The sequence below is a fragment of the Eptatretus burgeri genome, chromosome 1 (genome assembly GCF_056783735.1).
Source record: "Eptatretus burgeri isolate ZD-2024b chromosome 1, Ebu_testis_v1, whole genome shotgun sequence".
Classification (NCBI taxonomy): Eukaryota; Metazoa; Chordata; class Myxini; order Myxiniformes; family Myxinidae; genus Eptatretus; species Eptatretus burgeri.
In genome coordinates this window covers 48,643,758-48,662,778 of record NC_140961.1, presented here as the reverse complement: position 1 = coordinate 48,662,778, position 19,021 = coordinate 48,643,758, and the positions used below count along the sequence as shown (strand labels likewise).

At 42.4% G+C, this 19,021-nt stretch overlaps 1 protein-coding gene across 1 annotated transcript in view; it reads left to right on the top strand.

The window, feature by feature from the left end:
• The window catches only part of WBP11 (WW domain binding protein 11), a 44,596-nt gene that overhangs the window by 11,611 nt on the left and 13,964 nt on the right, over nucleotides 1-19,021 (top strand). Inside the window, exons 5-8 of the mRNA XM_085883191.1 lie at nucleotides 379-515; nucleotides 799-974; nucleotides 1,077-1,202; nucleotides 1,459-1,554. Coding sequence (XP_085739317.1) covers nucleotides 379-515; nucleotides 799-974; nucleotides 1,077-1,202; nucleotides 1,459-1,554 — 535 coding nt within the window. The remainder of the gene's footprint in view (nucleotides 1-378; nucleotides 516-798; nucleotides 975-1,076; nucleotides 1,203-1,458; nucleotides 1,555-19,021) is intronic.

Genomic DNA, 19,021 nt, shown 5'->3' with positions numbered 1-19,021 from the left:
TCGCTATTGGCTCCATCAAGGCACGTGACGAAATATCGGAAGTTGTTGTTCTTCTTCTTCTGGTGAAGACAAAACCTTTAGGATGCGGCTCTTGGACACATTTGTCCTTGTTTGATAATTGTCTACCTTCAAAACCCTCTGCAGTGGATTTGAGAAGCAAAATTAGAATCTATTTATTTTCGTTGACTGGCTGGTCTTGCCAAACTTTGGCAGTATTATGCCAATCAAATTGTATTTCTTTTTATGCTTTTTGTTGTTGGGAAGACTTAAAACACACAGGACGACTGGACAGCAGTCGTATCTCGGGCATGTTAAATTGTGAGATGGCCATGCCTTGTGTACATTACTGATGACGATGAAATGTGTTGTTTGTCCCAGAATGCACAGCATGTGGAAATCGACACGATCCCCTTACCTGATATGCCCCATGCTCCATCGAACATCACTTCCATCCAAGACATCCCTCTCCCGGGTGCTCAACCACCCTCCATCCTGAAGAAAAGCGGGTCCTTTGGGTATATGTGCATCTCCTTTACACAGCATTCCTCGATTGCACAAGGGAATGTTTATGACCAATGGTACACTATTGTAGTGATTATAGTGTGAAGGGGTAGTGAAGGTCTGAAGGGGTGGGGCAGAGGTGTGTTGAGTTGGGGGAAGAGAGGGATTGAGTGTTTGACATTACAAAAGCATGATGAATTTGTATTATGTGGTTCTGTACTTTGCTCGTCCTGATCACTTGCACCCTTTTTTTTGTTTTTGTTTTGTTCCATATTCTTTGTTGTTCCATGAGTGCAGCACCACTCAAGTGCCCGTCGGTCCGAGCCTAGGGGTGCCTAAGTTACCTCCCTCAAAAAGACCACCAGGTCCTCCACCCGGTCCCCCACCTCCACAGGTTCTCATGACAGCTAAGCAGCACCCTGCCCACACTCTCCCTCTTCGGGATGAAGACGAAATATATGATCCAGAGACTGGCAAGTCTTTTGGCCTTGGGATGAAATGGTTGCTGATCTTGTAAAATGCCCAGCATTGAGATGTTTACCGTTGTGCAAATGTGACACTTTCGTTCAACACAGCCATGGAGGACATTGGAGAAGCCATCGAACCTGTGGACATTGACGCTGAACCGAGCTCGAGTGAAGACGAGGATGAGAAGAACCAGGAAATAGACGAGCAACCACCAGGAGAGGGAGAGCGACCTGGTAGTACATTTTTGCATACTTCCTCAATGGCTTTCCTATCATGGGACTGTTGAAGTAAAACTGTCTCAAGTTTTGAAACGAGCAGAAACTTTTAGCTGTCGTTCTAATGTTAACGAAACCATGGTATGTGAAAACGGTGACATCACTGATAGAACGCTGTTGCAATGCCAACGTGTAATTCTTCCCTCTTGCTGCTGTTTACGTTATGTTTACCCTGATGTATTGTGGTTTTTACGAAATCAACTCTATTTTCCAGGCCGTGTGGTCCGTTTTGCTGAGGGAGAAGGAGGTGTGAAGGGTAAAAAGAAGGAAGGGCTAACACCGCTGCAGGCAATGATGTTGAGGATGGCAGGTAAGAGGTCCACCAAATGATCCGCTGTTTTACCCATCATGCTTGCATTTGACACCGCATGACCACATTGTACTTGTACCCGTTATTACTTCACAGACAATGAACAAAGTAATATGAGATTCAAACTCACACTTTTTCTCTCCTGAGGCTTGGATTATTTGTGGTCATCTGTTTATCTACTAAGGTGTAAGCGCTTTCAATTTCATTCACAAAACATGTGGCACACAGTTGGGGATAAAGTTTAAAATGTATTGATTTATGAAAATGTCTTCAAGATGTTGTCATTATTAATGTTCAAAATCCATTCCTTGGATCGCATGATTTGTTTAATTGCTTGGGTTTATTGTTATTAGGGCTTCAAGCATGGCTGAAGCCCTATTGAATTCGTTAGTATTATTATTATTATTATTAACGGCGTTTTTATGTTCTACTGACCGATTTTGTGGCGGATCTGGAGGGAAAACTGTCGGATGAAATTCAACGAAACTTAACAGGATTATTACTCACCACCTGAAGTTTATACTATGAAACATTTGATGACGTAGGTCACGTGGTATGGCGGCCATATTGGATTTTATCCAAAACCTAAAAACATCTTCTTCTCCAGAAGGGATAATCAGACAGCCTCAATCTTTTGCACACATTTGCCAAGTTGCTTGGGAATGTAAAGTTGTTAATTTGGTTGAAATCGTTATTTAATTTATATGATTTTAAATGATGCCGATTCGCCTCATTAAATATGCAAAATATGCAAATGAGAGTTGAAAAAATTTAATGACAGATTTAGATAGTACATAAACAGGGGACTCCCAATATATTTATACGATGTCTGTATTTGACCCCAATGAGCCCCCAGCGCCCCCCAAAGTTGAAAATGACCCATTTTTGAAATGTCATAAAATGAAAACAACGCTTCGAGTAAATTCAATGAAACTTATCAATTTAATTACTCTCCACCTGAGGTTTATACTTTAAAAATTTTGATGACGTAGGTCACGTGGTCTGGCGGCCATATTGGATTTTATCCAAAACCTAAAAAGATCTTCTTCTCCAGAAGGGATAATCCGACAGCCTCAATCTTTTGCACACATTTGCTAAGTTCGATGTTAATGTGAATTTGTTAATTTGGTCGAAATCGTTAAATAATTAATATGATTTTAAATGATGCCGATTCGCCTCATTAGATATGCAAAATATGCAAATGAGAGTTGAAAAAATTTAATGACAAATTTAGATGGCACATAAACAGGGGACTCCCAATATATTTATACTATGTCTGTATTTGACCCCAGTGAGCCCCCAGAGCCCCCCAAAGTTGAAAATGACCCATTTTTTAAATGTCATAAAATAAAAACAACGCTTGGATGAAATTCAATGAAACTTATCCATTTAATAACTCTCCACCTGAAGATTATACTTTGAAAATTTTGATGACGTCGGTCACGTGGTATGGCGGCCATATTGGATTTTATCCAAAACCTAAAAACATCTTCTCCAGAAGGGATAATCTGACAGCCTCAATCTTTTGCACACATTTGCTAAGTTCCATGGTAATGTTAATTTGTTAATTTGGTCGAAATCGTTAAATAATTAATATGATTTTAAATGATGCCGATTCGCCTCATTAGATATGCAAAATATGCAAATGAGAGTTGAAAAAATTTAATGACAGATTTAGATAGTACATAAACAGGGGACTCCCAATATATTTATACGATGTCTGTATTTGACCCCAATGAGCCCCCAGCGCCCCCCAAAGTTGAAAATGACCCATTTTTGAAATGTCATAAAATGAAAACAACGCTTCGAGTAAATTCAATGAAACTTATCAATTTAATTACTCTCCACCTGAGGTTTATACTTTAAAAATTTTGATGACGTAGGTCACGTGGTCTGGCGGCCATATTGGATTTTATCCAAAACCTAAAAAGATCTTCTTCTCCAGAAGGGATAATCCGACAGCCTCAATCTTTTGCACACATTTGCTAAGTTCGATGTTAATGTGAATTTGTTAATTTGGTCGAAATCGTTAAATAATTAATATGATTTTAAATGATGCCGATTCGCCTCATTAGATATGCAAAATATGCAAATGAGAGTTGAAAAAATTTAATGACAAATTTAGATAGCACATAAACAGGGGACTCCCAATATATTTATACTATGTCTGTATTTGACCCCAGTGAGCCCCCAGAGCCCCCCAAAGTTGAAAATGACCCATTTTTTAAATGTCATAAAATAAAAACAACGCTTGGATGAAATTCAATGAAACTTATCCATTTAATAACTCTCCACCTGAAGATTATACTTTGAAAATTTTGATGACGTCGGTCACGTGGTATGGCGGCCATATTGGATTTTATCCAAAACCTAAAAACATCTTCTCCAGAAGGGATAATCTGACAGCCTCAATCTTTTGCACACATTTGCTAAGTTCCATGGTAATGTTAATTTGTTAATTTAGTCGAAATCGTTATTTAATTTATATGATTTTAAATGATGCCGATTCGCCTCATTAAATATGCAAAATATGCAAATGAGAGTTGAAAAAATTTAATGACAAATTTAGATAGCACATAAACAGCGGACTCCCAATATATTTATACTATGTCTGTATTTGACCCCAGTGAGCCCCCAGCGCCCCCCAAAGTTGAAAATGACCCATTTTTGAAATGTCATAAAATAAAAACAACGCTTGGATGAAATTCAATGAAACTTATCCATTGAATAACTCTCCACCTGAAGTTTATACTTTGAAAATTTTGATGACGTAGGTCACGTGGTCTGGCGGCCATATTGGATTTTCTCCAAAACCTAAAAACATCTTCTTCTCCAGAAGGGGTAATACGACAGCCTCAAACTTTTGCACACATTTGCAAGGTTCCATTGCAATGTTAAGTTGTTAATTTCGTCGAAATCGTTACATAATTTATATGATTAAAATGATGCCGATTCGCCTCATTAAATATGCCAAATATGCAAATGAGAGTTGAAAAAATTTAATGACAGATTCTGATAGGCCTTGAAGAGGGGACTCCAAATATGTTTACACTATGTCTGTATTTTACCCCAGTGAGGCCCCAGAGCCCCCCAAAGTTTAAAATCACCCATTTTTGACATGTCGTAAAATGAAAACCAAAGAAGATAGACAAAAAGTGCCCACACATTCTGGAAGATATTTTAACTTTCTACAAGTTCGCCATTTACATTAATATGTAAATGTGGAGTTATTGGACTTTTTTGGGGACTTGAAAATTTGTCCAGCCTCGATTTGTCCAATGTGAAGTTTCTTTCTCTATCATGTATTGCTATGGGCTTTTCAATCCTTCATTGATATAACATGAGGGACCCCGTAGCTGGGCCACATTGCAGACATGAACTAACTTTCTAACTCGGAAAACCCACATCATGTGACAGGGTGATGGTGTTGAAATTTGTTAAAATGGAGGCACGCCTTGAAGCCCGGGATTACTGGTTTACCAGTTTTAATTATTATTATTATTGTTGCTGTTGAAGTGCTGTGGCCGTTTTTATGATCCTCCCAGTGGCCCCCGTTCCTATAGGTTCTTCTTACCTCCACCACCGAAGGTGGATGGGGGTTATGTTTTCACCACTGTCTGTTTGTCTATGTGTTGGTTTGTTTGTGAACAGTACATCTTAAAAAGTTGAGGACGGATTTGGACGAAATTTTGTGGAGAAGTTGGGTGTGTCACAAGGACAAAATCATTCGATTTTGGTGAAGAACCGGATCCGGCTAATATTTTTTAAAAGTGATTCTTCACCATTGAGAGGTGGGGCCAAAAACGATGTATAACATGATGTCTCAAAGTTATGGACGGATTCTGCAGAAACTTGGTGGACAGGTTGGGTGTGTGACAAGGATTGATTTGATTTTGGTGAAGATCCGGATCTGAGAATTTTAAATGTCATTCTTCACCATTGAGATATATTTCAAAAAATTGTGGACGAGTTATGACAACAATAGGTGGATGAGTTTGTTAGGTGACGAGAACAAGCCAATATGATTTTGTTTCAGGTCTGGATCTAGATCAGGCCTATCGGTGGGATACAAAACGTAAACTGTTCAGCCTGGCAGAGGTATGCTCTCTACCGAGTTCCCGATCGGTGTTATAGTTTTCCTACTGTTCCCACTATCCTATTTTATGAAGGCTTCATGCATGTGCTCAACTGTAACATTACAATTTCTTTAACTACCACAATAATTCTCACCTTCAATCCATCCATCCATTGGGACCATACTCTGGAGAGACCGTCAGTGCTGCCAAAGCAGTCTTTTGGGCTATTGGGCACAATCCTGGATGGGTCGCAATTCCAACACAGGATACTCAAATGGCTCAATCATCCCAGTAAGCTGGTACTCATTTTGCTGACCTCGGAAGGATGACAGGTTGAGTCAACCCCACCTGGTATGAATTCAATGGCAGAGCGGGATCCCAAGCCCACCACCCTAACCATTAAGCCAACACCAGGTATATTCTCACCTTGTGGGGTCAGAAATGGTGTACATTTTAGCCTGGGTTTTTGGGCTCCGACGCCAGTGGCTGGCCAGGCTTGACATTCAACTGGAGCCAATTTAGACCGCAAGTTGGAATTTGTTGAGGGTTCCTGCAGCAATAATTTCCTTTTCTGCGGATGACGAAACCCTGAGATTGTTGACATCAGAATAATGACCGAAGATTGGTCACCCAGCCAGCGCAATTTGTGATGCAAAGCCCTGTCTGCAAAGCACTAATATTGTAGTTTAAAGTTGGGTTCGCAGTCGAACGCAGGCTCGGCAGCTTAAAAGCAAGTATGCACCATCCTGTCATTCACGCTTTTGTGATTTGTTTGAAATAAGCAAAAAGAAACTTGCAGATCCACGATGTTTTGCACATATGATGGTCATCATGGAAGTTCTGCCAACCTCACCCACATGACAGACCAAGTGCAATTGAGAACCCTTTTTCACATTATATCATTCTACGTGATCTCCTTCTCATTCGATACCCTTCGTCCATCAGGCAATCAATGTACGAATCCCTTGAGAGACTTGATATGTACCAGAAATATCGGTAAATGAGACTGCACGCGTGTAATTTTGCCAACGAGACGTATCATGATACCATCACCATTGTGATTATTTTAATATTGCTACAAAATGATTGTTCACATGCACCTCATCAATTTATCTTCACGGTGGTGCCTTCATCAGCGGGCCCGTCCAGAGAGCACGCTCTTCAGACGAGCCGTTCTCACGCAAGTCGTTGCGTTGATTTAGAAAGCATGGAGGCGGTTGTGGAAAATGAATATTCCATTAGCCTCAGGGTTATGTTAAACATGCTTCTTCTTCTTCTTCTTTTTGTTCTTCTTGTTCTTCTTGTTCTTCTTGTTCTTCTTGTTCTTCTTGTTCTTCTTGTTCTTCTTGTTCTTCTTGTTCTTCTTGTTCTTCTTGTTCTTCTTGTTCTTGTTCCCCTCGCCAAAGGAGAGGGTGTTGCATTTGGGTCCGTTTCTTTGTCTGCACAGAACTTTAATGGGGTTTTTTTTCCCACAACCGCTTGTCTGATTGAGACAATTTTCACCATCGGAGCGACTACTCAGGTAGAATGTTTTGGTGATCATTATGATGTCGTAGGTCACATGGTAGCCATGTTGAAAAAACGGAAAAACTTTGACTTCTGTGTCTCTGAAACTGTACCAAGGTAAAAATTGAAACTTGGCACACAGCAAGTACTCCTCGTAGAAATGTGATTTTTAGCTCGCCTGTTCGAAGAACAGAGAGCTATAGCCATACCCCCAGTGTGAGCATCAGCGTGAAAATGTTAAAGTTTTTGGTGCAAGTTATTTTTTCCTTTCCATTGTTTTTGTCTACCACACTTTTTTATACGCCCCGATATATATATATATATATATATATATATATATATATATATATATATATATATATATATATATATATATATATATATATATATATATATATATATATATATATATATATATATATATATATATATATATATATATATATCGGGGCGTATTATGTGATACCGGTCGTCCGTCTGTCTGTCTGGCCGTCCGTCCGTCCGTTCCTGTCCACACTCTAACTCCCAAAGTTTTCAACTTTCACGTTTCATATTTGGTACATAGGTACAGACTGTGGAGACGGTGTGTGCGACATACGTTCGTCATCTAAAGTGGTTGCTGTTTTCCATCTATTCCTGTCCGCACTGTTAACTCCCAAAGTTTTCAACTTTCACGTTTCATATTTGGTACACAGGTACAGACTGTGGAGACGGTGTGTCACGACATACGTTCGTCATCAAAAGTGGTTGCCATGGCAACCAGGATGCTGTTTTCCATCCGTTCCTGTCTGCACTCTAACTCCCAAAGTTTTCAACTTTCACGTTTCATATTTGGTGCATAGGTACAGACTGTGTAGACGGTGTGTCGCGACATACGTTTGTCATCTAAAGTGGTTGCCATGGCAACCAGGATGCTGTTTTTCATGTCGTAGCACAATTCTGTGTTCACACCTTCTTGTTTATTATTATTATATATATATATATATATATATATATATATATATATATATATATATATATATATATATATATATATATCTTCTTCTTCTCCTTTCGGCTGCTCCCGTTAGGGGTCGCCACAGCGGATCATCCGATCCGCATAGTGATTTGGCACATGTTTTACGCCGGATGCCCTTCCTGACGCAACCCTGGTCGCCTCTTACGACACAGGGATATGGTACACCTATTTTAACCGGGGTATACACCGGCCCAGTATACTGGTACTCATTTTGCCGACCTCGGAAGGATGACAGGCTGAGTCAACCCCCTGGTGTATTAATTCAGTGGCCCAACGGGGCTTGAACCCAGGACCTTTTGGATCCCAAGCCGCTGCCCTAACCACTGCGCCAACACACCAGGTCTCTGGTCACACCAGGCTTTGGGAGGCTGGATATATATATATATATATATTTTGAGTAAGTCTCACTTGGCTGTGCCTTGATCGGTTTGAGGGTAGAGGAGTAGCATCTGAAACGCAATCCTATCCAGGTTCTTCCTGATGATGTCATCCTTGCTTTTTGCTTGTTCGGGTTCCTTACGATTACTCCAATGCAGGACTGTACCTATTTGGTCTTCCATTTGATTTGAATTTAAATCATTTTAATCCCATTCTAAATGCAATTAAGTCATAATAAACGTCATGAGTCAGGGTCAGGTGTCCGATCAAAGCAGGATGTCTTGATACCCGGTCATCATTGCCAGTTGTTATAAAGTGGCAGTTTCAGTTCCCATATTTTCCGGTGTTTCAACTATGGCTGTGCATTAACTGCACCCCTATTTTTCACCCTCCAAACCCCCCCCCCAAAAAAAACATATTTCTGGTGTATTAACCACACCCATGTTTTTCATCCTCAAAATAAATGAATATATTGATCTTTTTTTTTTCTGATCTAGATCTAAATATGTTTGTACATTAACTTTGTATGGAACAAAGTGACAGAGGTATCAACATGCTTACTCGCACGTCCGCTTAATTTAGTCTAATGGTCATATTTTCATTTTCAAGAAGTTGAAGAGAGAGAAGAGAATACCAAGAAGTTTTTATTTTTCTTTCTTATTTTTACCATCGCTGAAGGAGAAGTTATTGCATTTGGGTCCGTATTTGTTTGTCCGCACAGAACTTTCGTGTTTTTCTCCGCAATCACTTGGTGGATTGAGACAAAATTTTCACCATTGGTGCGACTACTCATGTGGTATGTTTTAATGCTATGACGTCATAGGTCATGTGGTGTGGCAGCCATATTGGAAAAACTTTGGACCTTTGCATCACTGAAACCACACCAAGGAAAAATATTGAAACTTGGCACACAAGTACTTCTCATGGGGAAGGAGTGATTTATTAATTTATTTATTTTTAAATGACGCCATAGGTGCCTTCGTTTTGACATCTTAAATGCATGTGTCGAACACTACATCCAATCAGTATGAAAATATAAGTGTCATCTCAGGATAAAATGGTCCACAAAAATCTTTGGATGACATCATTGGTCACGTGATTTGGCAGCCATATTCCTTAAAAAAAAAAGCCTTCAAAAATCTTCTCTGAAATGGCTGAACCTGTCATCACCGCCAGCAGTTATGAAGTGGCAGTTCCAATTTTGTCTCATTAATTACGTAACACACCAGTACACAAACTCCTCACAAAATACACCACACAAAACAAGTCCTGACAAGGGTCTGCAATCTCTGATTGCTCTATTTCTTGTTTAATATTGTAAAGAGGATTTTTTTTTTGTTACGAGAAAAAGGAAGAAAATGGATTCATACCTGTATCTCGCATTTCATGTGGATTTATGGCTCTGAAAAAGGGCCGTTTGGGTTTGATGAAGCTTTTCAGTTAAACCTGAGGAAATCTTTGTCAATGCTTTCCTCATCGAAGACTGCTCGTAACTTCTTTTCTGAATCAGGGTAGAACAAGTCCCCATCGCTGTCGCCGTCATTTGCAACCTCCTCCAAAATTATATTGTCCTCTGTGCCATCCATGTTGTTGGAGATATGCAGCATTTCAGAAATGCTCGCTTGATGATGTCTGACGGTATCTCCTCCCACACTTTGACGATCCAGAAGGTCGACCTTTCCCATCCTCCTGCTCTTGGTGTAGGTCTGCTCCCCACTCATTATCCAGTCGGACCAGCAGCGATGTAGCCCGTCCTTGAACGGCTTGTTGATGGACACATTGAGGAGCTGCAGCAGCGGTCATCCCACCTGGGATGATGATGAGATCGGTGTTGGTCCGATGGAGCAGCGCTTTAGTGTCGTCGGTCTTGTGATAAATGATGGCATCCAGGCCTAGCATGCTCCGTCATCGGGAGAGACTGCCATCTGCCCCACTACTCCAGACTGTGTGCCCCCATTCCTGGACCAGTCCCTCATCTATGCACCCCTACTGCTTCACACGAAGAATGACACCGGCTGGAAACTTGTCTTTGGGCATTGTCTTCCTCTTCAACATGACAAACACGGGAAGCTTGCCACCATCTGCAGTGCAGACGAACATGACGGTGAACAGTAGTGTTGATCGTCACATTGCGCGCAAGTTTATTTGAAGTGGGTGCTCCGTTATTACCCCTCAGCCCAAATTGGCTAAGGGGTATTGTCGTCATAGGCGTTGCCCGGGCGTCCGTCCGTCTGTCAACTTTTGGTTTCCGTCAATTTCAAGAACTCCTTGTCCGATTAAATCCATTTTTGCAGGGTGTGTTGGGGTTGAACAGAAGAAGGTTCCTTTCGAAAATGGGTGTGCTGCTATTTTCAATGTGGCCTCCATGGCAGCCATCTTGAAATTGGTTTCCGTTGATTTCGAGAACGCCTTGTCCGATTAAATCCATTTTACAGGGTGTGTTGGGGCTGGGTAGAGGAAGTTTCCTTTCGATATTCAGTGTGATGCGATATCCAATATGGCGGCTAGGGCAGCCATCTTGAATTTGGTTTCCGGATAATAACTTGAGAACGGCTTGACAGATTGATTTTATTTTCATGGGGGTGGTTAGAAGAAGGTTCCTTTCAATATAAAACACAATACGATATCCAATATGGCGGCTAGGGCAGCCATCTTGAATTTGGTTTCCGGACAATAACTTGAGAACGGCTTGACTTATTGATTTCATTTTTGTGTGATATAATGGGGATGTTTAGCGGAAGGTTCCTTTCGATATTCAGCGCAATCCGATATCCAATATGGCGGCAAGAGCAGCCATCTTGAATTTGGTTTCCAGACAATAACTTGAGAATGGCTTCACACATTGCTTTTATTCTGGCGAGGTATAATGGGGTTGAGTAGAGGAAGGTTCCTTTCCAAAATGGGCATGCTGCGATTTTCACTGTGGCCGCCACGGCAGCCATCTTGAAATTGGTTTCCGTCAATTTTGAGGAGAACGCCTTGTCCGATTAAATCCACTTTTGCTGGGTGTGTTGGGGTTGAGTAGAGGAAGGTTCCTTTCGAAAATTGGCGTGCTGTGATTTTCAATATGGCCACCATCTTGAAATTGGTTTGCGTCAAGGGGCTGATGGGTTACGACCGCTTTGCGGTGCTATTTTTAGACTTGTGGTCCTTTCCTTCCAGAGACCGGATCGCATCAGTTTGCTCGTCGAACGTAACCGGTGTGTTTTCCCTTTAACGGAGGAGGGACAAAAAGAGGTGGAGCTGAGAGTGAGTTACGAGAGGTTCGGTGCAAGGCTTAACCTGAAGGACGCTTTCGCTGTTGTTTTTCTTGTTTGCTATATTTGGAGTGTTAATAAAGTTATTATACACTCGATCTGCAAGTCCCCTCGCCAAAGACTCCAGCTATTGTGCATAATTCTTATTTTGATGTGAGACCAAGTGTTCTTTTGTGTTTAATGGCGTTTTCAGAGCCGCAAAGCTCTACATATGCCACACACCTAAACTCCAGGCGTCTCCAGTTTTTTTATTATTTAATTTCCACACACGGTTAACATAACGCTATAGGAACTTTTAACCTGAACTGATTTTCAAAATGTAAATGGTGAAATTTAGCTTAACAGCAGTTCTGACTGCTAAAAAAAAAGAAAAAGTGTTCATTTGGAATATAATTGAAATTCATCATTGATCGTTTTTAAGACTGATTTGTTTTTTTCTTTACCTGTTTTTTTTTGTTTGTTTGTTTGTTTTTTTGTATACCTTGTCGAGGCTCGTATGATTGGCGCAATCAGCAATCTTCATGCTGCTGATGCGAGATATCACGATGACTGCAGAAAGTCCTTCATGGCACCCCGTTCTGTTGAGTGGCAGCACACAGTGGCAGAGAAACTCAGGACTTTCAGCCAGCTGTCAGTTCTACCATTCTATCGATGAAAAACGACAAGTTGTGCATCTGGAATTCAGTGGAACTCTACAATATGTACAAGGATCATGGAGGAAAGCTATACTCTCGACGAACCCTGTTATCCAAATTGTTGGATAGACTTGCCTCTGAGCTTCTGGTTCTGTCTGGTGAAGGTGTCGCTGGTTTAATCTTGTTTCGCAGCAGAGCGTCTACTGCGATCAACTTGGTAGCAAAAGATGAAGATGACGCCATTGATGTTTCCATCGAACGAATTGCCAAGAAAGTTGCACAGGAATCTAAGCAGTTATCGTCCGACCACAGTTCCTATCAGACGAGAATTAATATAGATATTGCTAATGAAGCAGTGAGTTCAACCCTTCAATTGCTACTCTCCAAAATATCAGCTAAACTGGACTGCACACTTCCAGGAGCTCTGATAGGAAACATCATAACAAATATGATCACCAGTCGACCAACTACACTCCAAATAGCATTGGGAGTTCTAGTCAGTCGTAAAAGCCTCATTGAGCAATTGTACAACTATCGTGTGACCTGTTCCTATGATGAGTTTCAGCGTTTCAAGGGATCAGCAGTAAAGGCTGCAACTGTTCACTCCGGGATTAGGGGAACTGCCAATGCTGAATCTGACCTCTTTGAGGTTGTTGCTGACAACTTCGACACAATATCTCATCCCAGAATGGACTAGTTTCAACACATTCTCTTGCAGTTGCTCTCCTACTTACCATAAAAGATCAGGAGATATCTTCCACATCTGAAGATGAAGCCATCATCAGACGATTGACCCGTGATGAAATGAAGACACCTGTGACAGAAGACATTTTGGTTCAAAGGTACAAGGGACCTGAGAAACTAGCGATGCCAGTTGAAGAAGCCACATGTGTGGTGTTACCGCTCCACGTATTGGCTCATCAAGCTATACAACTTAGGAGAGTTCAAGATATGGATTTCTCTTTTCTGAAGCAAATCACTTCTGATCAGAACACACCAGAGTTTGGTGGCTTTAATACGAAGCTCTGCAGAGAGCAAGGACGATCCATCCAACCTGCAACGAGGGTCATTTATGCACCACTCATAGATATGGATCCAGCTGATCTGGACATGATGTTTACAGCAATGGAGGGGGCGAAAACGCTTGCCACAGAGTGTGGACAAACCGTAACCATCTTCACAAATGACCAACAGCTGTATCGAGTGGACGTTAATGTTAAATGGGTTTATCCTGAGCGATTTGCCCAGTTCATACTAAGGCTGGGTGGCATGCACACCCTTATGAGTTTCATCGGTTGTGTGGGGAACTTGATGGCTGAAAGTGGGCTGGAAGACGTGATGAAATCTGCCTTTGGAGGTGTTGCTCATATGCTTGGTGGAAAAAAGTTTCCCCAAAACTTCAGGTCCCTGCGATTGGTGACTGAGGAGGTCCTTCGTTCCAGCGTGGTTTAGGCAGAAAGCCATGAAGACTTAATGGACACTCTTGAAACCAAAGCAACAAAGAGCATGACCACACAACTATGGGTACAGAACCTTGTGAAACCTGTATTCATCATGATGGTGTTTGTTTGTGCTGAGCGTGAAGGAGACTGGCCATTGCATCTTTTTGGTTATGAAGGAGATGCTCCCCTACTTCTTCGCAGCTGGACATCACAACTATGCTAGATATGGGCTCTTCTACCTTTGATTGATGGAAAGGCTTCATGGAGACATTCTGGAAATGTTCTTAAAAGGAGATCACGTGATGCGGCACAAGAAGGGCCTATGGAACAACATATGGTCGGATATGTACATCGAGTCCATGTTCATGCGCTACGGTCATGGCATACATGGAATCGTTGGCATTACACTGAAGCCTTCCACATTGAAGAAGTGGGCCTATAGTATGCACACATTTAGTCAGGTAGTCCACGATCTCACAGATATGTCTGAGGGGCACAAAGTCACAGAGGTGACCATTTACAAGGAAGAGAAGCCATCACGCATACGGTTTTATGCAGAGGACCGAGATAAGATAAGGAGAAAACTCCAGTCCTGTATCGATCCACTTGACCCAAACGAGCATGCAGACAGAGTTGTCAACATTGTAACTGGCAGAATTGAACCGGAGAAGGTGAACGCGCCAAGGGCAGTTGACAATGGCCGAGCACAGATGCATTCGTATGAAGAAAGCTGGCCAGCAGGATCCAACGCTCCCTTATCTAAACAAGTCATAACTATGGCAGTGACACGGAAAGTCATGCGTGTGGGATCTACTGAAGTTTGTGATCTAAATCTCATCTACTCCAGGGTTATGGGACTCCAACAAAGTTGAAACATCAAACTATGTGACGTCTTAGAGTACGACCTTGCACCTGTGCCAACATCAATATTCGATGAAAAGGGGGAGATGAGATTAGCAAAGACCAAGTCGACATTGAAGAAGAATCTTCAAGTGGAAATCTCAACAAGACTGGGTCCACAACCTGAAGTCACCATCATAGATGGTTGTGCAATCCTCTGGGTTATTCATTGGCCGAACAGGGGAATTGTGCAAGACTTTGTTGACAACTTCACGAGCTACATCATGGCAAAGGTGGACATATCAGATGTATATCTGGTATTTGACAGTTATCGTGATATCAGCATCAACATTGGAACAAGATTAGCAAGAGCTGGGCAGCAAGCTAGCAGGCACCACAGGTTGAACCGCCAGACTCCACTGCCTCCACAGCTGGTGGTTCTGTCAGTAACTGAGAACAAAGTTCAGCTGATAGAACTGATTTGCCAGAATTTGATTGACGTGAGCCAACACAGGCTCGTCCTTACGGGACAGGAGTCTACCCCTGTGGAAATACACCACGGAGCCCAAAGGTGTCGCACTGATTTGAAGACGACGCATGAGGAGGCAGATGTCATCATGATTCAGCAAGTCGCTAAAGTTTCTGAAGATGGCGCAAAATGCATCACAGTCATCTGTGATACTTATGTGTTCATCTTGCTTGTGTATCACTTTGCAGAACTTCATCTGCAATGCTGCGTAACAATGGAAGCAACATGTCCTGGCCGATCGTTGATCGACATTGGGGCCACTGCCAGAAAGCATGCCGGGGTGGTGCAAGACATACTAGCTTTACACGCACTGAAAGGTTGCGACACCGTTGCCCAGATGTATGGTCGAGGTAAACTGACTGGCAAGAAGACACTCGCAGCAGGCCATTCACTTCAAAAACTTGGGAATGTGGATGCATCTATTGACGATGTCATCGCCGAAGCCACTGCGTTCATGGCTGTTTGCTATGGTAGCATGGAGATAAGCAACATGTCTGATGTTCGCAAAGAGGTGTAGTGGGGCAGATAACAGCAATTTTTGAGAGGAATCGTGCAAATGATGATACAAGCATCAAATTTGGCACATTTTTCTCCAGGGGATTCTAATCAAATCTGCCTGATTGGCCATTTGAAAATCCAAGATGGTGGCCATTTTTCAAGATGGCTGCCAAGTTAGCCTCCTGAAGCTGACTTTTTGCTTAGAAGTATTTGTAGTTGTCCGATTTGCATGATCTAGGTGTGGATCCCTATGTTTTCAAGCCTGCTGAAGTGGATTTTCCTGTTTTTAAAGCCCCCTGACACACACGTTTTTCTGATTTTGCACCACTTTAATGATTGTCATATGAAGCTAAGGCCTTTCTGCAGCCGGGCCCTGGCTAGTAAATGTTCAAAGTTATGCATACCATGCGAATGTTCCTCCAGCTGCTGCTGTCCACATATGCAGCTGCAGAGTGCTGTGCAGGGGAGCCCTGACTGAAAGCACTTGCATCTCCGGTTGCAACCTTTCTTACAGGAACACTTGGTCAGTTCCTGACAGCTGGCTGCAATAGGGGGTAGTGTTGTTCAACATATTTGCCACATCTCTCCTTTCTGTGTCCATCCCCATTCAGCGGGACTGGAGATGGTTGCCTGGCCCCAGATGATCCCAGCCTGATAGGCCGCATACTTTGCATGTTCTCTGAGGGCTGGCTGTGTTGGTGGAATTGAGTTGTACGGCCTCTGCTTGCGGGCAAAGAGATCCAGTCTTGCTCCGTCCATACCAGTGGCTGCGCTTGATCTGTCATACATAGGACAACGAATCTCTCCAGTCTCTGCAGGTCAAGATCACGAATCAATGTTGGATGCTGGCTGAGATTGGTGAATGTTTCAGAAACATCGTCAAAGACGTTCCAAGTCTGCCATGCAGTTTTCTTCCCTTTACCGCGGAAGGCAGACACGCAGACACGACGTCACATCCAGTGAACGCATGGAAGTATGGGATCCCTCTAGCTTTCTCAGGCCCGATTGCAGAAACTACCTCATGGACTGGAATCCATCGCGCCTTGGCTCCTTGGCCAAAGGCAATCCACATGTTCTCAAGACCTAGTTCCTGTGAGGATGGCAGTACAGATATTGCTATGACTAGTACGTCCGTGTCATTAGCCTTAATGATGATGGACTTGCTACCATCCGTCGTTGCATCCCTGGCATGTACAAATATTTGAGTGTCAGCTTCTTCACGACAACATGGGGACACAGCATCCAGTGACTTCCTTGTGTTGCTAATGGCATCTTCTCCTTTTGTGACAATGACTGTGCTTGTTGTCTGTGCTTCACACATCTTTTCCGCAAGGAAGTGAAACAGCTCAGTCTTGTTGCTGTCATCTTGAAGAAAGTTTCTCCAGTTACTTGGGGTCTTACTGGTTCCTGTCACTCTTCTTGTGATTCCTTTCCCCCTTTTCGACGTTGCCTCGAACTTCAGACTTGACTTCTTGTACACATCAAACACTACGTCCACCCTCTCGTACCTGGCACCATAGGATTCCACCTTTGGGATGATGTCTTCTTTAGCATAGTCATCAAATATCTTTGAAGTGCGTGGAGGTAGGGCATTTATAAGTGCTGAGCCATCAATGATGAGTGCATCTCCCCTTGGTTCTCTGTCTGGGATGTTCACTTGCGCTTCAAGAATTTCAGCCAGCTGTGACTTCTGACATGTATGAAGCTTGCCGCTGTCACTGAGAGATGCAGGGTGTGACTGATTCTCATGCTTGAATAATTCTTGCAAGTCACACTGCCTGTTCTGGCATGAGATGAACAGTCGTGAGAACAGCTGACAGTCATCTTTCAGGACTTTCTCCTTAGCACTTCCCCCAGCTTGCTCTTGTTTGAAGAAAGAAACAATGTTTTTCTTGATTGGATGATAGAAAGGACATTCACCTTCATTCTGTAGCCCTCCATGAATGAATGGAACTGCTCTTTTCCCCGCTGGTGATGTGTAGCTACCATTTCGGCTAGAGTTGGGTCTGCAATGTTCTTCATGTCTCGTACCAGTAGCTCGGCTGATTCTTCATGGAATGGGTTGCCCATCTCCTGCATTACTGTTAGGGCTCAGGTTCTCAGCAAAAAGTCAACTTTGGGAGGCTAACTTGGTGGCCATCTTGAAAAATGGCCGCCATCTTGGATTTTCAAATGGCCAATCAGGCAGATTTGATCAGAGCCCTGCAGAACAGAAATGCCAAATTTGATGCTTGTATCATAATTTGCACGATTTTTCTACGATCTACTACAGGAGTGTGGTCAATGAAGATGGTGAAACCAAATGCCATCAAAGCACCAGACCTAAAGGCTCTGCCACCAACTACAGAGTCCTTTGAACAAAACGTGTGATGTGCTCATATCCAGACAGCAATATGGAAGTCAGCTGCTGAGCTGCAGCCACCACCTCTGGATCCCACTCAGTACGGATGGAAACATGATGAGGCATCAAGATCATTACTTCCAATTATGCTGCCGCCCAACGTCGCTCTTGCACCACCAGAGATCTTGGAGCTAATACGATGTGGATGTTCATCCGACAAGCAATGCTACACAGCTCAATGCTGCTGCACAGCAGCCAAGTTACCATGCACAGTTTTCTGTTCGTGCCATGGAGATACTGGCTGCAGGAATGAGCGCACCAAAACAGCTGCTGCATTTGCCCTTGATGATTACTCTGACACTGCATGAGACACCAAGCACTGAAGTAGCCTTCATAAGGTTTACAAACCTGTTGTATATATATGTATATATATATGTATATATATATATATATATATATATATATATATATATATGTATATATATATATATATATATATATATATATATATATATATATACATATATATATATATATATATATATATATATATATATATATATATGTATATATATATATATATATATATATATATATATATATATATATATATATATATATATATATATATACACATCGTTATGAATTCTGGCTCACCCGGCGTGCGAGCGGCCGCGTACCTCTAATTGGCAGCCGCGTCGCCCACCGGACAGACAATTCAGTCGTGACCCTCCTGGAACTACCGCCAGGAACCAGTCACGGGTGGGGGTTTAACCTCATCACAACCCAGTCCGCATTCTACCTGCGCGAGATAGGGTGAATCGCCAAATTTGATATACCTAAATACCCACGCGGGTAACCTACCGAGGAGTTGCACCACGCCGCAGGTCGGCTCAGGACACGAACCGCTAAAGCGGTTCGTTCCGTACTACAGGGATAACTGAGCG